General features: G+C 38.4%; 1 protein-coding gene across 8 annotated transcripts in view; it reads left to right on the top strand.

Moving 5' to 3' along the window:
* Positions 1 to 26849, top strand: part of DNM3 (dynamin 3) — a 189522-nt gene that overhangs the window by 18214 nt on the left and 144459 nt on the right. For all 8 annotated transcript variants that reach the window (XM_068952054.1, XM_068952052.1, XM_068952048.1 and 5 more), the window contains exons 3-10: positions 7959 to 8108; positions 9484 to 9687; positions 10308 to 10406; positions 11220 to 11380; positions 15733 to 15875; positions 19025 to 19160; positions 20552 to 20619; positions 23796 to 23934. In XM_068952054.1, coding sequence (XP_068808155.1) covers positions 7959 to 8108; positions 9484 to 9687; positions 10308 to 10406; positions 11220 to 11380; positions 15733 to 15875; positions 19025 to 19160; positions 20552 to 20619; positions 23796 to 23934 — 1100 coding nt within the window. The remainder of the gene's footprint in view (positions 1 to 7958; positions 8109 to 9483; positions 9688 to 10307; positions 10407 to 11219; positions 11381 to 15732; positions 15876 to 19024; positions 19161 to 20551; positions 20620 to 23795; positions 23935 to 26849) is intronic.

Consider the following 26849-nt stretch of genomic DNA (forward strand, 5'->3'; position numbering starts at 1 on the left):
TGCTGAAGAAAGATGGCATATATGATGTCTTGCTGAAAGAGAGAATGGAACCAAATAAGCATAAAGTCTTTCTTCTGTGATAAACAGCCCTAAAATGCAGCTTTGTTTCCCACATAAAAATCACAATGAAAAAGAGAGTTCCTATCTTACAGCAAGTGTGATAAAGAATACAAAAGCGGTTTGATGTTCTCTTCTGTGGTCACTGCATTTGGCCCTGGGCAGTTCCAGTGTTGGGAATGCTAGTGCCAGGTCTAACAAGAATCTTGCTCCTAAACACATTCATTTTTGCTAGTGTCTAAAGAAGCTCAGAATACAGAAGGGTTTATGAGAAAGTAATCCCCTCTAGAAGACACAGTTTAGTGAGTTTCTAGAAACTGGCAGACCGTCTGATGGAGAACTTTAGGTTTTACAAGGCAGGCAAGACAGTTGTGATAAATTATTTTACCCAATCTATGTCTTTGGGAAGAATTCCGTCTACTGTTTTCCTGGGTGAGAAGATGAAGGGTAGTTTATTTTGTGAGAATCTGATGTCCAAATTGGGCAAAAGAAATGCCAGTGGTCTCAGTATTTGATAGCTGCAGTGTAGGGTACAGGAACCTCACTCCCTCTGACCAGGCAGTGTTTGCTTTAAATGCTACACTGTCCTTGTATTTCAGCAGTTACCAATGAGTGTAAAGTGCTGGTCTCATACCTCCTTACTCATGATTCCTTTTCAGGAGGAATGATGCATTCCATGTTCCTGTAGTCGTACTCTTAGAAGGACTTTTCCTTGTGTATACTTTAGGATGTAAGTATTGGCACACAGCATGACCTGGGACAAGAGTTTTTTAGTGTTCGGTAGTCTTGGACCAATATATCTCAAATTCTGTGTAAGGTACATCGGTTTTGTTTTGACTCTTAACCTTTCCTTTGCCAAAATTTGCTAGGGAGTGAAGAGATTTATCTTTTGTAATTATAATTTCTTCAACGAGGACTAGTGAGCTGGTGTGTTTTTCTATTTTTTGTTTGTTTTTCCTTTTTTTCCTTTTTCCTTTGAATGGCTATGTCTTAATTTAGAAGTTACAACCCATTTCATAAATATGTTCAAAGTTTTTGTGTTTCACAACTTTTAGTGTGTTGTATAATTTTGTGTTTTACACTTTCGGTATACTACTTAGCTTGACAATTCTTTAATACATCAATAAAATTAAATATATCTTTCTTAGGTGTTAGCTAATACTTTTAAACAGTGCTGCTGAGTAGGCGTTGGGAAGTTAATGACCTAAACACCTGAGAAGGTCTTAAGAGCGTTGCTTTTTTTTTTTTTTATTGCTGCTGCCAGAGATGCTGCGTAACATTAGGCAATCTGCTCTTCCTTTTGCTGTGCCTTTTCCTGCCTGTGAAATGGAAATAAGTATCCAAAAATCTTGAGTCTTGGTAGTATGCTTTTTAAACAGCAATGACAACAAAAAATGCGCTCTGATTTTTGGTGAAGCTATTGCTGTAGGTCCGCTGTTTGTTAAAAATGCTTTTCCTGCTATGTTAATACTGTTTATTTAAATGTTAACATATCTTGGCTTTTAAAGGATTTTTTTTTCATTTTGATGACTATTTTTTGGAAGAATTTCAAATTTGCTTCAAGGTCAGTTCTTAAATCTCTATGCCAAAGAAATGAAGAAATGGCAGGCTAACAGATTTTAAAAATCATTATCGGGCTGGGCCTGCTTAGATTAATGATCCATATGTACAATATCCACGTTTGTTTCAGTTCTGTTAATTACAACACTAAGTGGAAAGTAAATCCCCCTAAGGTTCAGAAAACGTGAAATTTTTACAAGTCTTGCAGGTGCTCTTTAAGGTTGCTTTAATGCAAGTATCTTTTGTTGTGAGGCTACTCCTAATACATACCCATCTTTTATTGCCATCTGGTGGCAAAAAAAATCTTCTAACAGAAAATGCAAAATTGATGAAGAGAGTTTAGACTGGTTGTTTCAGCTAACACGAATGATCTTAAAGATTTCATTAACAGGAATGCATTCAGAGGCTTTCAAGGACAGAGAAACTAGGAAGATGCCACAGTGCCTGGCACTTTACAGGGAGGCAAGGAAGCTTGTGGCTGGCCTTTTCTGGATCCCGCTGCCTGGCAGCTACTCATCATTCAGATGATGAGCAGGGATGCTGTGCAGACCAGTGAAGACTGAGGAGGCACGTACCCCAGAAGCTAAAAGAGTTGCAGTCACCATGAGGAAAAGGTGATTGTGACTGGTGACCCCAGTCTGGGACACCAGGGGACCCATCATCGAATTAGAGCTGGTACGCTGGAAGAGGGATAGTGCTGCCAGTCTGAAACCTGAATTTAAGCGGTTAGCATCAGCTTGCAGACACTCCTCTATCTTACTTGCTGCTGTTTGTGTGTACTAGCAACAGTGCATGTAGTGACCTGAGCGGGCCAGCAGTGACTGGTGAAGTTTGTCGGCTTAGGTTCGAGGGCTCAGCCAGCTTTCCTATGAGTGCCCTCAAACAGGGCATGGGGTCTCAGCTCGCGTGGATAAACCGTATCCGCAAATACTCAGTTTTACAAGTGGTGTTACCTGGAAAACTTTGTTTCCTTGATTCCAGGTTGATGCTCAATGGTGTACTGAGGAAAGATGGAATCTACTCATGAAGAAGTAAAATAACAACTGTGCAAACCTAGGGCTAGCCTAGGGACAAGCTCTCTAAACAAGGAGTTGCCAACAAAAACCCACAGATAGCATGAACAGTGAGTGTCTGGAGAAGGATATAAAAATTGAAATGTGAGTTTTCAGGAAGAGGAGGAGAAATCGGGGTAATTGGCGATAAGGTGATGGAAAAGTTGGGGAAATAAATGACTTGCATGACTGCAATGGTGGACTGCAGCAAATTTTGGGTATGGGGTGTTTACCTAGTCCCCCTTTGTCCACCAAGCACTATATAGAGGAAGACCTCTTGCCAGTAAGTGGTAGTTGATTTCAGAACATAAAGGTGGAAGACAACTTGGCTGAGAATAAACATGAAATTCCTAAGGTTGTAACCCTTGGGAAAGAAAGGAGGAGGAACATATCAGAATAAAACCTTCTACCTGTTGAAGTCCGGTATGAATAAACTTAAAAGACTTGATAAAGAAGATTCTAGAGGAGAGAAGGGGGAACTGATACTTCCTCAAACAAACATCTTAAGCAATAACAACTGTCTTAGAGAATTGTGGAAGATTGGTCAAGTATTGAAAGACTGGAGGATGGCTCTATATTTGCCCATCTTGAAGAAGATAATACAGAGAAGTGACAGACAAATCAGTCTAAGTTCACTTCTGGGGAGAAAAAATCTGTAAGTAGTTGTAACTGACAATCTGAAAGCATCTGAAAGGTGACAGAGATGAATAGCAGCCCAAACTCATCAAGGAAAAAAAATGTAATCATATCAATCATTTTTTTGTTATAGGGTTGTGGATTTGTAGGTAAAGATATGGTAGGTTTCTTTTATCTTGAGTTCAGTAAGTTTTTTTTTTTTTTTAATAATATTATTTATTATCCGGCATGGTTTTTATAATAAACTAGCTCAGGAAACATGATCTTCTATGACATGGGTGCACAATTCAGTTCAAGTGCAAGTTCGGGAAGGGTAAGGGCTGGGTCTGTACTAAAAGGCTAGTATCTGATTAGATAGCTTTTTTTCAGAACAGGACCTGGCACTTGACGGTGGGTCACTAACAAAACGTAAGCCTATGATACCATGCTGCTGTAAAATAAAGAAGTAAATATTGTACAGGATATATCAACAGAAGTGCAGCCTTATGAATAGTTCTTCCACTTTTTTCAGTTCTGGAAAGATCTTGGCTAGGGCTCTGCCTCTGTAACTTAGGAAGAATGTATCTGGAGGATAATATAATGTTTCTGAATAATCAGAAGTCTAGAAAACACAATCTGTAGAGAAAGGTTGAAAGAACAGGGATGTATTTCTTCCAGAAACAAGAATTGTCAAGGATGTAAAAGGCTATTACAAAAAAAAAGAATACTTTACTTTTTTTATTCCTGTATGACCTTCTGCCCTAATGATTAACTATTTCATTGATTCCTAAGAGCATGAGCAGCTAGTTACTTTCATCAGTTCTACCCTAGTCCAATTTTCAATGTTTTCAATCTCTTCTGTTACGATATTCTTATTGTCATCTGCATTAGCAGGATATTCTGGCTTTTCTTCAGAAAATACTGGAGCACTCGTACTTCTTGCAGCCTTGCTATAAGTTGTTAATGAATGCTCAGAGTGAAACTCACGAAGTCTGAATATTTTAGCTTCAGCATGTTACTGAAATAAGACAAGTGCTTTTGAATCTCTGTCTGTCTGTCTGTCTCCCTCTGCTATGAAGAACTGCATTGAATGCTTTGCAAAGGTCTAAAAAGATGAATTTAACTGCATTTGCTTTGTTCAGAAAAAGTTGATGCATCATCATTAATGAAAAGCTGATGTATTATAGCTCATATGATATTTACTTGCATGTTTTTAATCATTTTTTGGGAAAGCATTCTGAGGCTTGCGGAGTGCTTAGTTGAAACTGCCTAACAAGACCGTTGTTGCCGGGGTGACCTGTTTTCTCCCTAAAAGACTGAAAGATAGTTGCAGTCACAGAAGATATTCCCGCTATATCACCTATATTAAAGATGTTTGCTATAGGCCTGCAATTTCATGTGCCAGCTTTTTTGCAAACTCCAACCTGGAGACCTAATTCTTGTGAGCTGGGTACCACAATGGACTTGCATCAACTCTGATATTGGGTGGGGAAGAGTTCTGAATCCAGGTCTCTTATCTCCTTGGGAAGTTTCTGGCCTTCAGTAACAGGTTAAAGTCTGTGGGCTTTGTTAGACTTTGAAAGGTCTTGGATTCAGCTGATGTGGAGCAGAAATCTCTCATGTATTTCTCAGGTGGAAACACTGTTCCTTGTCTTGTCACAGGGCATCTCTAACTTAGCTCTCTTTAGCTTAGAGACAGATTTATGGAAGGCCACGTGCATGCATGTGATTAACGATGATTTGAAAATGTCAGTAGCCATTTATTGTTAATAAGAGCGTATCATTGTGCTAGATTAAATCATAAAAACATAGGGAGAAGTATCTCATATGACAAATGAGCATTTTGAGAAATGTTATCCGATAACACTTGTCTGTGTGATTTGTTTAATGTAATCAAAATTAAAAAGAGAAATAATCACTTACCATGACATTTGTGGTTGGAAATGCCCTGAACAGAATTGTAGTATGCTAGCCTTTTCATTCTACGTTATCCAAAGTGTTTGCACATGTTTTGTTTTCTACATGCAGAGAAAACATTTTAGGGTTTTTTCTGAAGTGATTTTTTCTTTTGATATAACTTCAGTTTTATATAGAAAATGTGTGTCTTAAAATTAGTATTAGGCAGGATCCCTCTTTCTGTATGTCTTCATGTCTGCCTCCACAAAAATTTAAATATAACATTTTCCTAGTATTTTTCTGTGCACAAAAGCTAAAAACTGAAGATCGCATTAAAAAGCGTGCTTACCCAGTCTGTCTGGAGGCATCATTGCCAAGGGCAGGCAAAAGGCTGAAAGGAACAAAACAAAGCATTGTTTGTTCATTTGAATTTTTGTTCTGCAGGCTGCGTTTTGCGTCTTATGCGTGCCATAGGGTATGAACAACAGTAAAGTCTATTCCTTCAGAATCAGTGGGACCACAAATGTTACTGAGAGGAATGAGCTGGTGATAATTATTAACATGGCTAAGAAGTAGTACACTATTTTTTCATTTGATTTACTTTTTTCATTTGATTTGACTTGTAGCCATTTCAGATAGGGACTCTTTCTGCTACTGAGTGTCAAGTGGAACAGAAAAGCTTCTGTGAGCATCAGCTGCGTCAATCAGATCATGGAGTAAGCAAGCAGGCATTCGAGTGTTAATTGTCTGAGTTTTGAAGTCTTTTTCTGAGAAAATCTAATGAACCACTGAATAAAAACTGTAGCTGAGGATAGTACATTTTATTTTGTGCCAAGAGCAGTGCATGAAGAACTCAATCAAAATAAGAACCACTTGTCAACTTTTTTTTTTTAAGCAGGTAGCTATTTTCTAAATTTGAGATAATAAATTTTACAAGTGTGAGTTCCCAAATGTGTCAGATCAACAGAGATATTTGAGGGTTTTTTTTTGGGGGGGGGGAGGTGTATGCACGTGTAGCTTGTTATCTTATGCTTTCTATCTTACACTTTGGATTATTTGAATAGTCCTTGTTTTTTAGAAATAGTTTACTATTTTAAGCATACAGCCCTCCAACCCATTGTCATTTTGCTGCTGTGTCTGAAAAAGGATGCAAGATATGCACGAGTTAAGTTATCTAAAGTCAACACAGAGGTTCTTAAGTGTTCTCTTATTTTTAAAATAAGATATATAGATATCTATCTATATCTATATATAAAATATTTTTTCCTTAACAAGGATAGGTTCGCCTGTCCTAGCATAATTTCTTTGGATTCAAAATACAGTTGCAGGGTGGAAGGGTTGGTGTTTCTTTCCCCTACCATCTATCCTTTTTTTGGCTTTCAGTTTGCTTTAATTGTCATAATGGTTATACATGTTCTTTCAGCTATTTTATTTTTTAACAGCTCCTTCAACAGCAGTAGTCAAATAACTTCAGGGAGACCTGAGGAATAAACTTCAGTACTGATACATAAGGCCCTCTGCAAATCGGTATTCTCAGATCAGCTCTCCTGAGCTGCTGTTCTCTTCTTTCTTAGAGTACCAAGCAAGCTCTTTGCCTTGTGGTTGGAGGGTTTTTTATAAAGAAACTTTTTTATATGGAGAAACACCTGGCTGGAACTTTGAGATTTGACCTTGATTGCAAAATGTAAAGGTACTGGAACATATCCAACTCTCTCCAAGCTCTCTGCAGTCTTACTACTTAGAGCCTTTTGGGGGAGGATTGTGGGGACAGACAGTGAGCTCATATCTGTTTGCTGTTTATGTCATAACCTGGTTATACCCTTACTAGTGGGGTAAACATTTTTTTTTCCTGTTTTACTCTGTTTTGAAAGAAGAAACTCTACTTTTAAAACACTGAGATGTGCTTTTGGTTATGTACCATATTTCTTCTGGGCAGAAAATCCAGAAGGATACAATAATCAGTCTCAGTATTTGGATTCAAGAGTCAAAACGGGGACTTAGTGTCATACTGAAGTCAAACATGTTAGACTGTATTTATCTCTGATGAAAGTGGGAAGAAGATTCCTGGCTGATGCCCTTTCAAGGTAGGCGGGCAGGTGTTTGATGATTGCATAAGGCATCTTACAAATTCAGTGTTTCCTCCGACTTTGACAAAATTACGGTAGTATCTGTGAAAGCTTTTAAAAAGCTCTTTTAAGCATGGGTTGGATTTAGACTTCAGGAAGTCTTTAGGAGATGAAGAGTTGTGTATTTTAATAATTACTTCACAATGTTTTTAACTGATTTTATTTTGGTTGTGAACTTGTAAAATGTACATAACTCCTCTGTTGACATCCTGTGTAACGGGCTTTTAGTTGTTGAAAAAATGCCATATTCTTTCATACAGAACTTGAATTCCTTTTCTTCAGGTTATTGATGTGTTACAGGCAAATGTAATCAGATGAAAACTCAAATGATTCACAATCTGTTTCTTATTCTATTAAGTTTAATAGTATTCATTTGAACCTTAAAGGTTGCTCCAGCAGATGTTATGCTAAAGATAAAACAGTCAATTGTGTCCAGTCAACTTGACTTTTTTTTAACTAACCCTTTCTTGTTGTAGGCTGGTTTTCATCAGCACAATTCTATATCCAGCATGTGTTTATATATAACGCTTTCCTTTTATCTGTGACGACGTGCTTTTGTGCATACACGTCTGAAGAATACGAGGTGGTGGAAAGTGAGTATCTAAGACTATAAGCCTGTGAGATACAGAGATGCTATTGATATTTTTCACAGAGTATGCTGAATTTCTACACTGCAAAGGGAGGAAATTTACTGATTTTGATGAAGTTCGTCAGGAAATTGAAGTAGAAACAGATAGAATAACCGGAGTGAACAAAGGCATTTCTTCAATTCCTATTAATTTAAGAATATACTCCCCACATGGTAAGTAAAATTGTTCTTTGTATTCCTATCATGTAATATATTATCTATCTCTGTTTAGCTGTCTCCTCATTGCTTAATTAGAAGTCTTTGGAAATGAAATGATTTCTGAGATTATGTTGGACCAAAAGCGCTGTATACGTCTGCCCGTTAGAAGAACTCTCAGCTTCTCCTGTATTATGAAGCCATCCTACTGCAGAGAGCTGTTGCCACTAGAGCTGGGCAGAAAACAGCCTCTCTGTCACGTATAATGTCCTCATGATTTAAAAATATTCCCATTCTGCATCAGGATGAAGTCGATCTCTCCATAGTACACATACTATTAGTTAGTAGCTCAGCAGTAAAGATGTAGTAAGATAGTAAGATTTTGGGGGACTTGGTATCAAGATGTTTTTTTTTCTTTTTTTTCTTTCTTTTTTTACTTTTTGCCACCCTCCCACATCGAGATGGATTCCCTGATCAGTGGTCTAGAAAGCCAGTGTGTCTCCCCGCCCTATTGGATGTTTATTGTTCCCTGTCACTTAAAACATATTTGGACAATAAAGGTGTTTGAAGCCGCTTCCTGTTGTAGACCCCCAGTATAGATCAAGGTTAGTTCATCTGGTTGCCATCTGCCCAATTTAATAAAGGCAGTCCTAGAAGATGTTCTGCACTGAATCTGTCTTGAATCCAGAGGAAAAAGTAGTATGTTTGGCTGAGACATTTTGTTTTCTTAATCACCTCATCTGATGCCTTGATTGGGAGTCAAAGAGTAGAAGGTTTAAAATAAGAGGAGAGGTAATTAAAGAGATACTGAACCTCCCTTTGATATGCTGTGAGCAGACTTGGTTCTAAACACTTGCCCCTGAGCCCTGTCTCTGCCATACAGATGTGGCATAGCTAGCAGGAGCGGAGCTGAACTAAATGTCCTGCCTCAGAGCTCAATTGTGGAACATGCCGACTCCAGGAGAAGGTGAAAACTTTCTGTCTAATGCTCTTACGTTGTTTTATTAGGATCAGTCCTTTAGTTCAGCAGCTATTTGTCGATATTAGTCAGACCCAAACTGTACTTTCTTGTGTTTCCTTTCTAGGAATATTATTTTTCTCACTTGTCTAAAGGATACCCTGTTACTCCAGTATTTTATAAGCAATTCTAACGGTTAAAATATTCAATAATACTATTAAATCCAGAGATGAAAACCCAATAGGGAAACAGTAGTGCTAACAAGTGTGGTTTGTCAGGCTTTTTATTTTATTTTGAACAGTGTTCATATACCTGTGAAGCTTATTATGTAGGGTTTTATGTGATTAAAAAACTGTCTGCAGCCAGAGATCCATTGATCTCTTTAAATATATCTAGCATGCTAACCAGTTTTGTGATCCTATGCTTTCCATTTAGTATTGAGCCTGACTCTTATTGACTTGCCGGGAATCACTAAAGTGCCAGTAGGGGATCAACCTCCAGATATTGAGCAACAAATCAGAGACATGATAATGCAGTTCATCTCTCGGGAGAACTGCCTGATATTGGCTGTGACTCCAGCTAACACTGATCTGGCCAACTCGGATGCACTGAAGTTAGCTAAAGAAGTGGACCCTCAAGGTAAGCATGACTGAATGTTCAATTGCTTTTCGTTCTTAAGTACAATAACATAAGTGGAAGCATATAATAACTAAGACTATTGTGCTTTTTTGTTTTACTGCTAAATATATATTATAATATAAATCTATCTATGCGTTCTGATGTAGACTTCAGCACCACAATAATTGTTAGCTCAGCCTAATTCGTATAATGCTGTAAATTGTAGGGTTTGTAGGGTGTGGGTTTCTTTTAGTTCAGTTTGTTTGTTTATTTTTATTTTGTCACTAACTCCTATAAGCAAGCAAGTATGGCAATGCCTGTCTAGAAACTTTTGTAGCAACTAGCAAAAGGGGACCTCGATGCCAATGGGATTTCTGAATACTCTGTCATAAATGTTATATAGTAGTGTCCTGGGAATGCTGAACCTCATTAAAGAGATTTGAAGAATGCATTTCAGCACTGGGAATGATCTCTTTTCCAGGCACACCTCAACTTGCAGCTGTGCCTGGTATTGTGTGATGCATGCTTTGCAAATATCACATTTTTTAAAAAGTATTATGGAATTCTAAGACGTAATTGGCCTTCCTGACTATAAATGATCCTTTATTATCTTTTTTCCCTCCCCGCTCCACCCCGGTCAGGCCTTAGGACCATTGGTGTGATCACAAAATTGGATCTGATGGATGAAGGAACAGATGCAAGAGAAATTCTAGAAAACAAACTGCTCCCTCTTCGTAGAGGTGCGAATGTTCAATTGCCTATATCATACGCAGCCCAGAGGATGATCTGGGCCAGGGTGGTGTTTGAAACAGTTCTGGGCTGAATCAAAGGTTACATGGGTCTTAATGGGTTCCTATCTTTTTATCATTATCTAAACAGCAAATATAACAGGAGGTTGTGCCAAAATATCTAATAGTTAAAAGGCATTTTCACTGGACTTGGAAAATAAACTGGGCTATTCCAGAAGAAAAAAGGATTGTCAGAATAAGTAGTTAGCAAACTTTTTTGGTGCTAGGCTACCATCCCTTGCCAAAAGGGACTCAGAAGCAAGCACCAGAGCTTTGGTAACTTCACTGTAAAACAAGTTTTGCGTCTTCCAGAAATTTTCCGTATGATTGTTCGTGCAGTTACTGTTGCAGTCGTTTGCACTGCTAACAGTATCAAGAATTTTGTTTCTAATTTTACTTTACCCAGGACACCATCTACTCCTGTTATAGCAACACAGAAAACAGTTGTGTTGAACCAGCAGACAAGAAGAAATTTCCCATTTATCCTCTATTCTGCTAAGTTCATATCATTTACCTATGATGACTTCCCCCCCCCCCCCCCCCCAAAAGTGATTTCTTTGGGATACACCAAAGTTTCAGGTATTACTTCATTTGAGTCAGTGATTTGGCCATCATTAAATCCATCGCAGTACTTCTAAACAATACCTGAATTGCTTTAACTGAAAGATTTTGTTTGAACTGTACCAGCTTAGTTCAATTTAATGTGAATCCTGTCATTCAGGCAATAGCTGCATTGACTTAACCACTGATTTGGTGTTGTTTTAGGTTATATTGGTGTTGTAAACAGAAGCCAGAAGGACATTGATGGGAAGAAGGATATCAAGGCAGCTCTCCTAGCAGAGAGGAAATTCTTTCTTTCCCACCCAGCATACAGGCACATGGCAGATCGGATGGGAACACCGTATCTCCAAAAAGTTCTAAACCAGGTAAAAGCTAAACTTTGTGTGGTGAGAGGCAGCTTTTACAATGATAGGACCAATATGAAATTCGTATTAAAAGGGATGTTAGGGTGAACCTAATTTATTCTTTCCTGCTTTTAACCTTTTAAACTTTCAGAATGAAATAAACAAAGCTGTGTATTACATGTGGCACATGCAAATTCACTGTGAGAGGCAAGGGACTAATTTTCAGGCTCCTGTCAGCATACAGCTAAAATAATTAAGTTTGCTAATCGTATGTTATCAAGGATGGCAACTTCCATCACATTCAAACACTGCTTTCTTCAGAGTAAGCATTTTTTGGCTCAAAAATAAAAGAAATCGGTCCGATTTGCTCCCTTATGCATCTGGGCATAAGCTACCAATGGTATTTTATGACTGCGTAGTTTCCCAGATCTAGAAGTTCTATAATGTTTTATACCACTTTAGCTTTTAGAAATTAAATTGCTTATTTATCTTAACGTTATCTCAGGCTGAGGTTTAGGCTATAACATCACTCACGCTTATAGTAAAATGATGTGGGCGTACCTGCCTCAACCCTTGAGAAGATGTTGGAGAGTAATGAGCCGTTAATGTACTTTTGTTCTCTGGGGCTAGTTAGTAGTAATAGTCTCCCTTCGAGCTGGCTTGTTTTGAGTGGAGTGGGTAACCCTGAGTGAGATTGTGTGTCATGACCATTCAGGGGCACAGAGATGCTTTGCTGCCGTGTGGAAGACTTGACGTTCCTTGCAAAAACTCTTAGAAACGTCAGTTTGTTCTAGAAAAGCCAAATGACTTTGATCTAGAAAACTGGAAGTGTGGTTACAAAAGATGGAAAATGAAGCTGACCCATGTAAGCGGCCTTGGACGACTGGAACCGTGTGCCAACTTCATGCTGCTGTTATATCCATTCCCTGCCCCTTTTCTTGAGATGAAATCTTTTCTGTTCTCTTAAATACTGAATAAGAACATAGGAAAAAAAGATTCTTCTCCTTTTCTGAGTGTTTCTCCAAGTATATAATTCTGTTCCTTAATTATTACATTTCTTCCAGTTTAATAGGTGTTCTTGCTGATCAAAATGTCAAGACTGATAGTGTTTTGGGAATCATATATTCTGAGAGTTCACTGCACAGCTGTACTTTAACCTCATGATCTACATTTTGTTCTAGTTTTTAGCAGAAACAATGTGCCATATACTATTGATGTAAGTGACAAATACAGTTACCAGAGCACTTTGTTCACACTACGTTTTTCTGAAAACCTAGCGTCTGTTTTTAGGAGTTCATGTCAAACTTTGTCAGATCACAGCTTGCTTTAGCAGGAAATAGAGAAGTCTGTTTTCCATTTACCTGGAGAAGAATCCTGTTGCTTACTTTTGTAATCAAGACACTGCCAATGCTGAGGTGGAGGAGTACCTTATTTTCTTTACTATTACATGTTTCTCTTTATCAGTGTATTAATTGGGAGAGACACGGGAGTTAGTTACTGTCGATGGATGAGGGTTCTGTGGTCATCTCTACTGAATTAATCAGTAGGCTGGTAACTAGACCTTTGTGTCATGAGTAGTTCTCCATAGAGTAGAGCTCTTGGGGCAATAAATGTGTAGGTACATGCCTCAGGCACTCATGAGTTTTCTGAAGGAAGTCTGTAGGTTACAAAAGTTTTCTTTTTTTTTTTTAATTTATATCAATGCCCTGTGCCCATGATACCTGGTTCCATTCCCCTAACAAACTTATTAATCTCACTAGCAGATTGTAATAAAAACCATAATGAGTCTTAATTAATCTGTTCTTAAAATCCAACTCTATTCATTTGTATTTAGCACTGGTTGAAATGTTAAAACCAGTCTGTTTTTTAGGCTAGTGTGAGCATAGTGTCTATTTAAGAAGGATCCCGCACTGTCACAATTTCTGTTAACTATGCCATGAACCCCTTTTTGGAACATCCAGCTTCTAGATGTGTCTTTTGAGGAATGCCACTTTCATAGTGCAAACTTGGGTAGCACGTGCATCTCAAGGTGATGTGCCTCATAGCAAGTTTGAAGAGGGCAAGATCAAATCATGCATGCCTCTCTAAAATGCCTGATGATGTTGTTATGATTTATTTGAAACTCAGTTTATCAGCTGACCTGGGTTCTTGGCGTTCTTACAAGTCAAACTTGCAAGAGCGTTTTCTCCAGTTCACTGTCAAATTTGCGGCCTTTGGTCTTGGATAGAGAGAGACCGGGCTTACCTGGCTCTATCAGTTTTTGACAGAAGCTGGAAACGGCGCAGAGAAATTGTTATTGACTAGGAGGAGCGAGGCTAAATGGCTGGCCTGTTTAATTTCTTGCTACAGTAACTTTGCAGCTGTGCAGCTTGACAGCCAGGTTGAGATATGCTCTGGATGTATGAAAAAAGAATGCTAATGCCATTTAGTTGTGCTGCAGAACCAAGTTTTCAGCAGGGTGCAAGAACTCGCCTGTGTTTAGGATGTTTTGCCTTTTCCTATATATTAAATGTTTAACATCATACATCTTAGTTTTGAGACGGAAACAATTGAACTTCTTATTTCTTTGGACTGTCTCGTCCTTCCTCATTTATATTACTTTAAGTACCAGTAACTTTTTTTGTGAGCTATTTTATAAATTTACATGCTTCAGTATGAACTGTTTTTCTTCTCATCTGTTACTGTATGCAGAATGTTATATATGGGGAGAGTTATGTAAGTCTCATTCCTAAAATGCTAAGCACCTGTCAGTGTTTGTGGTTTCAGGTGAAATTTAAATTTCTCTGCATCCACAAGGTGGTGCTCCAGGGAAACTCCAGCTTTTGATTCTGTTCAGCAGACCTGACAGGAACAACTTCTATTTTGAGAATAAGGGTTTCGCTATATAACGTTCTTCATTCGTAGCTTGTCTGAATGGGAGCTGGGAAGAGAGTTTGCAGCATAGTTGCAAGAACTCTATTTTGGTTTTAATTAAGGAACTGTTCAGAAATGATACATATACAGCACGGGTAAGATATTGATAGCACTTTCCAAACACATTACAACATACATGCACAAAATAAGTGAAGTATGTCAAACCCTAACAGATTAGATGAGACTTTTTTTTTTAAATCTCTTTCAGTTTATTTTCTAGTGTTTGTAGGTATATTTTCAGAAGTGAAAACTGATACTCTTCAAGTAGAAGTTTAGAACCTTCTTCAGCCAAAGATGAAGCATTTAAATAAGTTAAAATGCTGTAATCTTCATGAAGGAAAACTCTCTTCCCTTCAGTGTACTCTGTACAAGGGAGCAGAAATGATATGGAGGTGATTTTTCTTAATGTTGGGAGAGTCCCAAGTCCCTGTGTGTCTATGTTTCCTTCCATCACCATTCTGAACTGGTTGTTGACTTCAGGAATCTGTTCCTCTTCCTACATTGCCTTGTTGCTGTAATGGAGTCATCCAGTGCAAGCTGAGTGGCAATTCCACTTTCCTGCAACCTTGTTTACAAGGAGCTTTTGGTAATGATGCCATTACTGATGGCTCTATAATAATAGCAGTGAATTAAATATTTCAGTTTAAGAATTGAGAAATATGACTCAAAAACTGAATTTTTAATTTACAGAACTAACTTCTTAACGTAGTTGACCAGAAAGTCCAGAGTTGGGAATCTGGAGACCTGCAAGTCTAATAGCATTCTAATAAGCGTAATGATGCAGTAGAGCGTTTCCAACAATAAATATACAGACCTTTAGAGAAAACTGCTTCCCACGTTGTCTGAAGGGAAGTTGATACATTTGTGCATCTTAACCCTGCTAGGGATTGCAAGTGGAGCATATTCACATATTGGATGACTTTCCAAGTAAGTCAATTACTTACAATTACTCATTGACTGCAGGAGTAAACCAAGATGTTCAAAGAGATATTTGGAAAAAAATTCTCTGTGTTGTTGCTCCTTTAAGAAGAGGCTATGAAACAAGGGACATTCGTGCAGAGGACTTGCATATCTAGGGAACTGGGAGACTACCTTTAGCAGGAAAACCAGCCAAAGAGGAAGGTGGGGACATCAAAGTACTGAGTGGTAAGAGAGCTCATTTTGGACTAAACATGTATCACTCTTGATTGTGTAGCTAAGCAGGTAGGTAGTAATAGGACTCGGTGAATGAGAGAGTCAAGAAATTTTTCAAGCTTCCATATAATATGTACATGAAAGGGATATATATTGTTCTGTAACGGTCTCCGTTGCTTCAAATATCAAAAGGAATTACACTAGTAAACTAGCACAGTTCATGGTTGATGTGCTTAGCAGTCAGAAGGAAATGGCTGTGCTTTTGCTTTCATCTGTATTTAGAGTATAAAAGGTCTTTTACCTTTTTTTTTTTTTTTTTTTAAAAGCAACTTACCAATCATATTCGGGATACCCTGCCAGGCTTCAGGAGCAAACTCCAGAGCCAGCTGCTTTCTATAGAACATGAAGTAGAGGTGTACAAAAACTTCAGACCAGAAGATCCAACCAGAAAAACTAAAGCCCTGCTGCAGTGAGTGACTGGTTTTCCATCTGCTTATCCAATGTGTAAAAAGTTTTGTTTTGCTTCCCCGCCCCCCAACAGGTTTAAATTTGAAGATTAGGATATGGTTAAGGATACTATGTGCAAATGCTGAAGAGTTTTATGTGATTGACATCCCAGAACATTTTTAGCTACTTAATATTACAATAAGATTTTTCCCTAAATTAATTTTAATAGTCATATGAAGGAGATAAAGTAGAATAGGAGAAGATGCAAAGATGGGCAGCATAGATGATCAAAGGTCAGAAAGTGCTTCCGATTGTGTAGATGGATTCTTGAGCTTGGAAAAAAGATGGCTGCAGGCCAGGGGATGAGGTTGCATTGGAAGTCTATAAGGTGAGGAGGCTGATGAAGGAAATGCTTTTTTTTCTACTATAAGAACTTGAGCATCTGAAAGACCTTGAAGGCAGCGTGTTTTAAAATTAATCATAGCAGGTAGTTCTTCACATGGTGTGTGTTTAAGACATAGAAATCCTTGCTGCAGGAGCTGATAATAAGAATTCATGTGCTTTTGGAAAGCAGCTAGACAAATTCTTGGGGATGGGGAAAAATATTCAAGGATAATAAGCACAGGGGCACATCTCTATGGAACCTGCAAAGAGCAATTCATTGAGGCCAGGAGAGTATCCTGCAGAAATACCACTGTATGTTTGTCCCATTCTGGTACTTTTCCCTAGGTATCTACTATTGGTGGCTGTTATGACATGGCGGCTGTTCCACTCTAGCGCAGCCATTCTTATGTTCACGTAATAGTGTAATGAGGTGGATGAAAACCTCTTTGTTGCTTTGTGCTCTTCTGAGGCTCCAGAATTTACATAAAAACTGGTGGTTGTGGTATGCCAGCCATGCTTGTAGTAAAACTGACCTGACAGGTGCTGACTCTCTGAGGCCTGAGAAGCCACAGGGTGAACGCTGTTGTTGTGTGTTGTCTGTCTGACAAGATTTTGGTAACGCTAATGTAATGCGGTGCAATAGAGATGACTTGGTCTGGCTTTGAATACTGTGTTTTTAGCATGAAGGAAGAAGGTCAATGCTGACATTAGGGACTGAAGCCTAGTTAGCACCTACTGCTTCTCTTCATGCAGCTTCCCAAGTTGGTCTGATTTCAGGTATGCTAGCCATCCAGCATTGTCTACCTCATCCTTTGTTGCCTGAAAGATCTGCTGTTCTTAATTTTCTTTTTTAAATGTGGCCCTCTGTAGCCACTTGTATGTTCATATGCAATTAAACTTATCCGTTAGAAGAGGAAGCATCTACAGAAGAGAGAGAGGTTTTTCTGCCTTATATGACCGTTGTTGTATTCCTACCTGGTTAATTTCAAAGGTTTTCAGCCTTCTCGGTTCTCTGGGATAGATGATAAAGGCACTGAGTTGTAAAAACGCGTAAGTTTTAAACAGGATGCATTCTCTTATTAATTGTCTGGAACTCGGAAGGGAAAATGGTCACAAGGACTAAAGAGGCTGTCTTGAGCCAGCTGAAGACTTTGATTTAGTCCTGTTTTCATAACAGCTCTGTCCGGAAGAGTGGGCACTATTATCTGTCCCTTATGGCTTTGCTTTAGATCCTTTTTTCCTACTTAAACATCTAGGGAGATCACCAAGGACCCTTCCATGAGAGGACAACACAAGTGTTTTTTTCTTACTGTGTATATGTGGAGAATTAGCTGCTGGAAACGAGTGTATGAAGTGTATTGAGTAGTTAGGTGTTGCTGGCATCTCACGCTGCTTCTACTGCTGTAACACTTTCCGAAGGAAAATGAATTGAATTCCTTTTCAACTAAGTCATCCCGCTTGGTACTTCTCTGCATAGTTCTTCTAATTCCTTCATTATAAGTAGGTGTTTTAGGAGAAATTAACTTATTTTGTCAGTAAAAATTGTCCTCATTTTTGCTTTTTCTTTCTGAAGAAAAAAACTCTCCATTTTCATATGGAAAATAGCATATCTAGAAACCTCTTCCTCTGACATTCAAGAACAAGTTCCGTAACACACAAGAAGAAAAAACCTGCCTCCCCCACCCATAAGATGACATTGAGTTTCTGTAACCCTCTTCATAAATTCAGTTGGAGCTCTACACTTGCACTGTTTCCACAACCCTGTTAACCTAGGCTATACAGGTATCTCAGGTTTAAGTATGGTTGATACACCATTTTACTTTTTGGCAGCTCTGTCACTTCAAGTTTTATGACCAATTGCCTGTGCTTAGTTTAAAAAAAAAATTGTTGGGGCTATCCCTGAGTATTCTGTAACTGGAGGAGTTCTCCTCAGTGCTCTTCTAAATGCTTCTGCTGCAGAAGTCTAAGCACAACCAGGCAAGCTGGAGCTTGTGGTACTCATAGCTGCCACATTGACTTGTTAGTACTGCTTCTTGGGCTACCTCATTTGAGCATGGGAAAGTAAGTTCCTTGGTTACCTCTTCCAAATCTTCCAGTACAGAATCAGCTTAGAGGCTTGACTCACATCATACTATTAACTATATCTTTTGGAAAGATCTTAGAAAGATCAAAAGGGCATTGTGGAGAAGTGAGCTGTCTGCAAAGGATACCTTTTGTCATAAGACTGGTGATTTTTGTCTGCACCCTTGATCTCTGCTGTTTCTTTAATAGCATCTAAATGTGGGTGTGCTTTTTCTACTCAAATGCATTCTAAGTGTTGTAGCTTAAACTTCAAGACTTTTATTTGCTTATCCTACTACAAAGACTGCCATCAGTTATTCTTTTCTAAAAAGTGTATGTAGTAGATGGTTGTAGCTCTTACAATTTTGTCATCACTGATTAAAATCAGGAACGTAACCTGGTACTCTGCTGTATTTATAGCTGACTTTAACATACAGTTTCATAAAAAGTATTTAAAAAGTAGGAAGAAAGAAAATAGAATACTAAGCTATGTTCTATGAGGGATGAGAACTGTGCATATGTAGAGGACTGGATTTACAAATACCGTGAGTAGTATAGCACCTTGGATTGGCATCTTGACTAAATGAATTGTTGTTATAGATACTCTTATCACCTCCTAAACATGTTTTAATTGGGCAGTAGTAGTCACATAGTACTGAAATAGGAGTTGGTAGTTGACCTACTTAAATGTTTTTGTTTGTTTGTTTCCCACCCTTTGAAATTTAGGATGGTCCAACAGTTTTCAGTGGACTTTGAAAAAAGAATCGAAGGATCAGGAGATCAGGTTGACACATTAGAACTTTCGGGAGGTGCGAAAATCAATCGTATTTTCCATGAGCGTTTTCCATTTGAACTAGTGAAGGTATTTATCTTCCTGTGTGTTTTGAGTTTTATATGTGTATTTTTATGTTCATATTGATAGAAGTAAAGCAAAGGAGGTTTGATTGGAGGAACACACTCTTAATTGAGGAAGAAATTACACTAAATGATTATTGGGGCACTTTTCTAGTTATTAATATTGTGACCTGCTGAGCATTGCAAAATACAATATTTAGATTTTAACTGTGGTCCCAGTTCTTAATATCTTCTTTACCTTTTTTGTTTTGTTTATTTTTTTTTGTTCTAACACAATTGGCATCTTTATTCTGCTTAAATGGGGCAGGGAAGAAACAGTAGTTGATGTAACTTAGGTTGCCATGTTCAGGTAGCTAGTATGTATTAAAACGAGAGTTGTGGAAAATAGCCATTTTCTGACTTTCCTACTTTTTGTCTTCTGAGCGTAAAACAAAGCCAATTTTCAGTCCCGTATTTTTATTGTGGGAAGGGGAGAGGAGAAGCAAATTTCATATTCAGTCCTAGCTCCCCCCCCCCATCCTGCCCCATGCCCTCTGCAATGCATCTCCCCTTACCTGTCCGTCCTTTAGCCAACAGAATAATCTGATGTTTAGTGAGCTGTGAACTAATGAAAGCTGGTTTCCTATGGATTTGCATTATATATTCTTTCACCTTTTCTTGCAATGCAGTGACTTCAGCTTCCTCTTACCTTGTACCCTATTTCTATTTCCATTCTCTCTGCCACACGTTTCCTAAGCTTCCTTTTCATCTATCTTACGCTCAGCTCCTTTGATATTCCCTGACTTTCAGCTGGATAACTGTCGGCCAGGGTTGTGGGTGCTTCCAGGGTTTAAACGTGTAGGTCAACTAGCAGGCCAACAGAATAGATGAGAGTTGGGCCTAAATAATGACCATTTTGTTCGTGACAAAAGTAACTTGGATACTTGGATCTTTCATCTTTTGCCACCTGATGTGCCAAGAAATTTGTGGGTACTTCATAGACCACCACTCTCTCACATTTGGTTAAAAAATAGGGTGGGAAGGGGAGGATAGACAGAGAACATAGTCATAGAAGTTGCACTGCTTTGGGAAACCTGACTTAGAAAAGTTGTATCTTCCAAATGCTATTTCTGGTTCACTCTGTCATCTCATGTCTCTCTTGGGATGTTCTGCAAAACCGTTCTAGCTGTTGATGTGTCTAGAGTGGAAGGGTGCATAATTTACAACAATTTTTGCTGGTGCCCGTAGCCTTAGTGTTAAAATGTTTTTAAATACTTGTGCTTTATGTTAAGTGTAGTTAAAAATGAATATTTTGCTAGTTGAACTCACCTATCTTCCAATTATACTGGGAAAAGTAATATTTTCTATTTTATTTAAAAGCTATCCTTAATATGATCTCAAACTTTTTTGTTTCTTTAGATGGAATTCAATGAGAAAGAACTGCGGAGAGAAATAAGTTATGCAATCAAGAACATACATGGTATCAGGCAAGTGCTTCCCATGTTTACAAGCTCATACACATTATAGAAGTTGTAGTCTTTTTTAATCTGTGGGCACACTTGCTGTCCGTTGCTAGATTACGTTACAAACTCACTGATCCCAGCAGTTGACTACTTTTCCTTCCAGTTCTTCATGCTTTGGTTTTCCAGGTAGGTATTTTTGACTTACAGTTGCTTTGCATAAAGAGGTTTAACTTGCTTGGAACTTCTGGGAAATTATTTTACAGAGAAAATCAGTGACTAGTATCTTTTTTTTTTTTTTTTTTTCCTCCTGGTAGTGCTTCTCGCTCCTGCTAAAGTATATCCTTTAACTTCCAATATAACACAGGATTTCCGCTGCATCAAGGCTATTGGAGTTAGTGTAACTGATTGCATTCACAGTGGAGCGATTCTTAGCTTTCCCTTTTCTGCTCATTTTTAATTGCCTTATGAGTTAAATTCAACATCAGCTGTAAATCCTATATGAAATTTGGATGCATGGTGGACATAACTGAAAGAGAGCAAAGCATTTATTGAAATTGTATTCTTTGATTATAATGCCTATGGCTTGGGGGAAGCTGGCATAGTCGCTCACTTGGGGAATTTTTAGTTTGTGTGTTGAACTTTGTTCCTGCAGTAATAATATTAAAAGCCATGAAGAAGTATTTTAATTTTGCCTGATAGCACAGAAAGCCTCTGCGGACAAGTCAGAAACCTCTAGAAAGTAAATGATGAAGCACCAGTTCAAAGGCCATGTGTGATGGTATTTGAAACTTGAAATGTTAGCCTATTGGGGGTGCTGCTGGTACTTGGAATGTTACAACTGCTACAGCTGAGTGAAGTTCTGCTTCAAAGGCTGACTGTTATATGTTATCCTTAAATGTCAAAGATGTCAGCGTGAAAGTTGTTCGACTGTTGATACCAAAGTACCCACAAAATATCTAAACATTCTTAAACAAGTACTGTCCTACTCAGTAGCATTTGTTCGTGGCTTGGTCTGTACCCTTTCGTTCATGATATGGTTGGCTTCTCCTAGAGTCCTTCAGTAGCAAACGTGTCTAGATAGTAAACAAACATCACCTCGGATATTTTCTACCAATGCTTTGGGCTTATACTTCTAGCTATTTTGGATGCCTTCTCAACATCCTAGTTCTTTTCATTAAACAGTGCCCTGCAGAGCTATTTCCTTAGGCTTTTCCCCTTTTTTACGTCAGAACTCCTACCAGAAGTATTTCTCACCGGTTTTTAAAAAAGAAGCCATACTTCTATTTATGTGTCTGTGTCTAAGAGTGGTGATACAGACAAGTTCACTGCCATTTGAACCGTGCGAACAACTAGTCAGACTCCTATTAAATTTCTTCTGTTGTATCTTTCATAAACTTCATCACCTAGAATAGGAGGAGACTAAGAATCAAAATGTGGCACATATCAACAGTGGACTGGCAAAGTCAGCTTCTAGCTCTGAATGAATTGTGCTAATTCTTGCTAGAGACTCCTGCCTTTCGGACAGATGAAAGCTTGCAGCTCCACCTCCTGGCATTAGATGAGAGCTTCTGCCTACCTGTTCTCCATTATTGCTTTATTCACTAGATTAGATTGAATTCATTCATATATCTGTTGCTGTAGAAAATATCTTTTTCTTGCCTTTTTTTCTATATTATTTTTGTTCTGTGAGTCTGCTAGAGCTTCAAGGGACTGTATACGTTTTCTGTCAGGGATAGTACGGAAACTTTTTAGTAAACGTTATAACTTAGCTGAAATTGCTTAAGCATATGTTTGTAAGTGGGTTTTGCTGATGTGAGCCTAATACCAGCTCTTTATCCAGGCTTAAAATTGGATCTCTAGTGTTGTCAGGCAGGATGATATACGGAAATCTGAAAGATAATGTGCAAAGCAACACCTTACCTCAAGCAGTTTAAGGTTCTAAAGGTATGCAGTGTTCACCTGATCTTGTCCTAGATTAATGCTTATCTGGGGTATGTGTTGGGGTCCATCTGCACCATCTTTTGGTACGAGGCATTTAGAAACCAAAGAAATCAAGGTTTACAAGGCTCTGGTTAACTTGCAGCAGTTTGTCTAATCCTGGTTACTTTATTCTTAAGTCAGTGACGATTAAGGTCAGACTTTGACAGACGTCCTAAGGTCAGAGTTTCTGTTAACTAATGGGCAGATATCACTCCTTACCGTTTCTACTAAGAAACTATCAAGTCTGGAAAGCGTCACATTCTGTGTGGTGCTGTATCTTTGGCTTTCTATTTGAATGGAGGGCAGCCTGGCAGAGACGACGACTTCTGGAATTGCAGTCTTGTTATGAAACCTTTTCCAAGAATTTGGCTATATTGGCATTACAAAAACACAGGAATTCTTCAAAAAGCTCCCTTTGTTCTGAAAGGGAATTGTGTGCATCTGCAGCTTTGGCCCAGAGGTGTGATCCTGCATCTACTAAATCTTTTTCTGTGCTGGGGTCGTATTTTACTTTCCATTCCTGCTTTCTTATACTGAATTCAAGCATTCTGTGGAAGATCAAGCAGGGCCAGTGGTGCCTGTTGAACTGTATCTTTCTGGATATCGGTGTTTTATATTTGAATCTATCACTCTGATCTTGGAACATCAAGTCTGTCCTTCAGTTTTCATAGCATCAAAGCCACACCATCCAGGTGGGAGATTCCTAAATATGGTCACCTGGAATGTGTCATGTCAGAGTCCTGATCCAGAGTCCTTGCAAGCTATTGAGCCAATATTCCTGAGAAGTCATAAGTCTTCGAGGGAAAGCTTATATCTTGAGGTGGAAAAGAACTTCCAATTTGTGTTGCTGTCCACCAGGCTCCTTGCAACTGTAGGTTTCTTACTGGTTTACTATGGAAATGGTTGGGTGTGGAGTGCTGCAGCTGCCATGCATCCCTGCCCTAAGAAGGTATTGCACTGCTGAAGAGGCTTCACCACATAGTTCTTCGGAGTTCTGGCTGTTGCCTTCAAATAGTAGGGCATGTTTCTACTTTTATATTCTTACTCCACAATAAAACTGATTTTTAAGGAGAAACGAGTAAATTGAGTTCTATGGAATGCTGTTTGTTTAGGGATATTGTTGTATTCATCTGTAAGTCTCTGAAAATGAAGATATGAGCAATTCAGTAGAAAATATTCCTTGAATAATGTTTGTCTTACATATTCTATTATGTCCACAGAACAGGTTTGTTTACTCCAGACATGGCTTTTGAGGCTATTGTTAAAAAACAGATAGTGAAGCTGAAAGGACCTTGCTTAAAAAGTGTGGATCTGGTGATGCAAGAGTTAATCAACACTGTCAAGAAGTGCACTAAAAAGGTAACTTGCCAAATAGGTTTGTTGACTGTGGAAGTATCATGTAAGGATATAGTAGATAAGCCTGTTTTGTGTTTTATGGTATTACAGTGAATTTTGTATCCAGTCACTTGCTGAACAGATTAAGATGCTCAAATGTAATTATCACTTCTGCAAAACTCAAAGCAATGTAATGCTGAAAATGTTCATTTTTTTGATTCCTGTGTTTTGACTCTGTGTACGTTTTCTTTGAGTTAGATGTTGCCCCCAGTTTCCTCTTTATAGCCCTGTGTTCATTGGTACTACAAAGGGAACATAGGCAGCGGTTCTTCTGATGTATAGTTCAGAAAAAAGATTGTGCTCTGAAGTTTTCCTTTGTAATGCTAGTAAGAGGAAGAAACTGTGAAACCTTTCTGGAGCAAAGGTCTCAAATGTATTCAAAGAGTAGATATGTCAAGGAGGAGAAAATGCTGTGTCTGTATTGAAACTTTACTGGGTAGCACCATGTTCCTTTGGTACGTAAGGGGGACACTAAACACTTTCTGTGCTTTCTTCGTACACAAGCTCAAAACTTCTGATCTACAACTGTCAAGAAGCTAGAAGTGGAAAGCTAGGAAGATTTCTTCTTCCTCGTACTTGTTCATGTTCTTGCATTAGAGTGTTGAAGAATGAGCTTGCAGCACAGAAATGTCAAACTCTGAAGTGGAAAGAATTGCTGTGCCTTGAACTTCCTGATATGAAAGTTGCGTGCCTCAAGTAAAATATAACTCAAGATCCCACAAGTATAATAAATTAACAAGTCAGTTTATCAAATTAAACATAGCTTTACTGTGAATTTTTGGGAAGGGTTTTCCTGAAGTGTGTGCTTAGGTTTGATTATGCTTTTAGAATAAAACCCCAAGGTCTCCCCCTCCCCCCACCCCCGAACCACCAGCTGTGTCTAAGGAAGAACATCAGAAGTTCATATGAAAGATAAGAAGCTGAATGAATGCAACAACCAGAAATTAATTGAGTATACTTCATTGACCTGGAAAGACTTTTTTATTCTTTTTTTTTTCTTTTATACTTTTCCCTTTGCTGTGGGACGTTCTGGAAGATCCCATTGACTACTGTGGATTTCTTTGCTTTCAATGTAAAGAATTTTCTTCGTCATCTTGAACTGGCTAGTTTTACTTCTGTTTCACTTTCTCTTGTTCTTCTATCTTTCTCACCATCTCAGAATACACAGTGCCCTAATAGTAGTAAGTAGAGGAGTGATTCTGGGATGTGAGCACAGATCTGCTGCGGTTGTTGAGAAGTATCCTGCCTTGTCCTCTGCATAATAAAACATTTTGTACCAATGAGCTGCTAAAGGAGCTATTTCCAAAACTAAGAAAGGATGACAGTCTTTGTAAAAAGATCATTAGGAAGCAGACTCTTCAATATTTTAAGCTGAATTTCCAGGGCTTTTTTCACTTTTGTCAAATTTTGGAAAGATAAGCCACTTGAATTAGTTGTGCAGATTCTCTTCCCAGTGCTATTGGTTAAACTTAACGGTGACTGTCTTGCTGTTCACGTTTTCAAGTACCGTTCTTGAGATGTACAGAGGTTGCCACAAGATGGAGCCTTCAAAGAACAAGACACTTTGAAATTAAAGCACCACTCTGCAATAGACACAGGAGGAGAGAGGTGTGGAGGCCCCTCACCGCAAGGCTGATAAACTGGGGTTTGCCTGTGGGTGCTAAAAATTGTACCCTGCTCAGTTGCTCTTGAGTTAATACAGTAGCAGCATAGCATTTCTTTCAGGTGTGCTTAATGTTTAGGAGTTGTGTTCAAGCCTGTGTCTTGTTTTTCTTCTGGTTAGTTTGTCTTCCAGACTGTTCAAGCATGCATCTTATTGGTACTACTGCAGCCACTATGGGTTAGTGCATCTAAGCGGGATGACTGAACTATTTAAAGATAAATATACTCATCAGTTTAAAATTTTGCTAATGTCATAATAGACAGGCAGTAGTTTGTCACGGAAAGCTCTTTTTAATCATGTGATTTCTGGACAGTTGGGTGAAATATACCTTGTTTGGAGTACATTCTCCTCCTCTTTGAATGGTTGACTCCTAGTGCTTTAGCTGTTGAAGCTTTGTTACTGTGCTATCTGCACCGACTTTCAGGATATATAGATTTAGGAAAAAATCCTTTCCCTTATGCCTTCAAATTAGCTTCAGTGGAGCTTTGTATTGGCAGCATTATATCTATATCTCCAGGGGCGTGCAATGTGCTAAAGCAGTATGCAGCGTGCAAGAACAGTCAGCCCTTTCTGACCTCTTATCCCAGATCTGCATTTGGAGTCTTCCACTGCCTCTTGGTGGGGTTGGCTGGACTGTGGCAAACTGGGCTGTTTCAAGAATTATTTATTTAAACAGATCATTTTGCAGCTTTGTCTTAAGTACTGAGAGCCTACTCTAGGAAAAGAAAATATTTTAAATGTGTACTGTTAGGAAGAACTGTTTGGTTTTTTTTTTTAGTTAATTTTGACAGCTCATTTTCACCTGTCTGGATTGGAAAGAGACCATTTTAGAAAATGAAGGTAGATAAATGATAAATATTTGTTAACATCTAATTTTAAGGAGCTTGAAGTGTGGTCATTCTATAGACATACCTCTTTTCTTTCCTTGGTAGAATATGTATATGCACATATGTATGTATATACATGTATATATCCACATCTACATATAGATATGTAATACAAACTCTTATTGTTATAGAAGAGACTGGGGTATATTTTCCTACCAGTGGGGCACTGCTTTCTTTGCTGGAGTCTTTCATCTCTAAACACTGACTTCAAAATAGAATGATAATTTGTTTCCATTTTTAATGAGTTTAATATGAACCAGGTGACTGAATGAAATTCTGTATCCATCGGGAGGTCTATCAGTTATTCAAACTTCTTGTTCTTGTCTAAG

The sequence above is a fragment of the Struthio camelus genome, chromosome 8 (genome assembly GCF_040807025.1).
Source record: "Struthio camelus isolate bStrCam1 chromosome 8, bStrCam1.hap1, whole genome shotgun sequence".
Classification (NCBI taxonomy): Eukaryota; Metazoa; Chordata; class Aves; order Struthioniformes; family Struthionidae; genus Struthio; species Struthio camelus.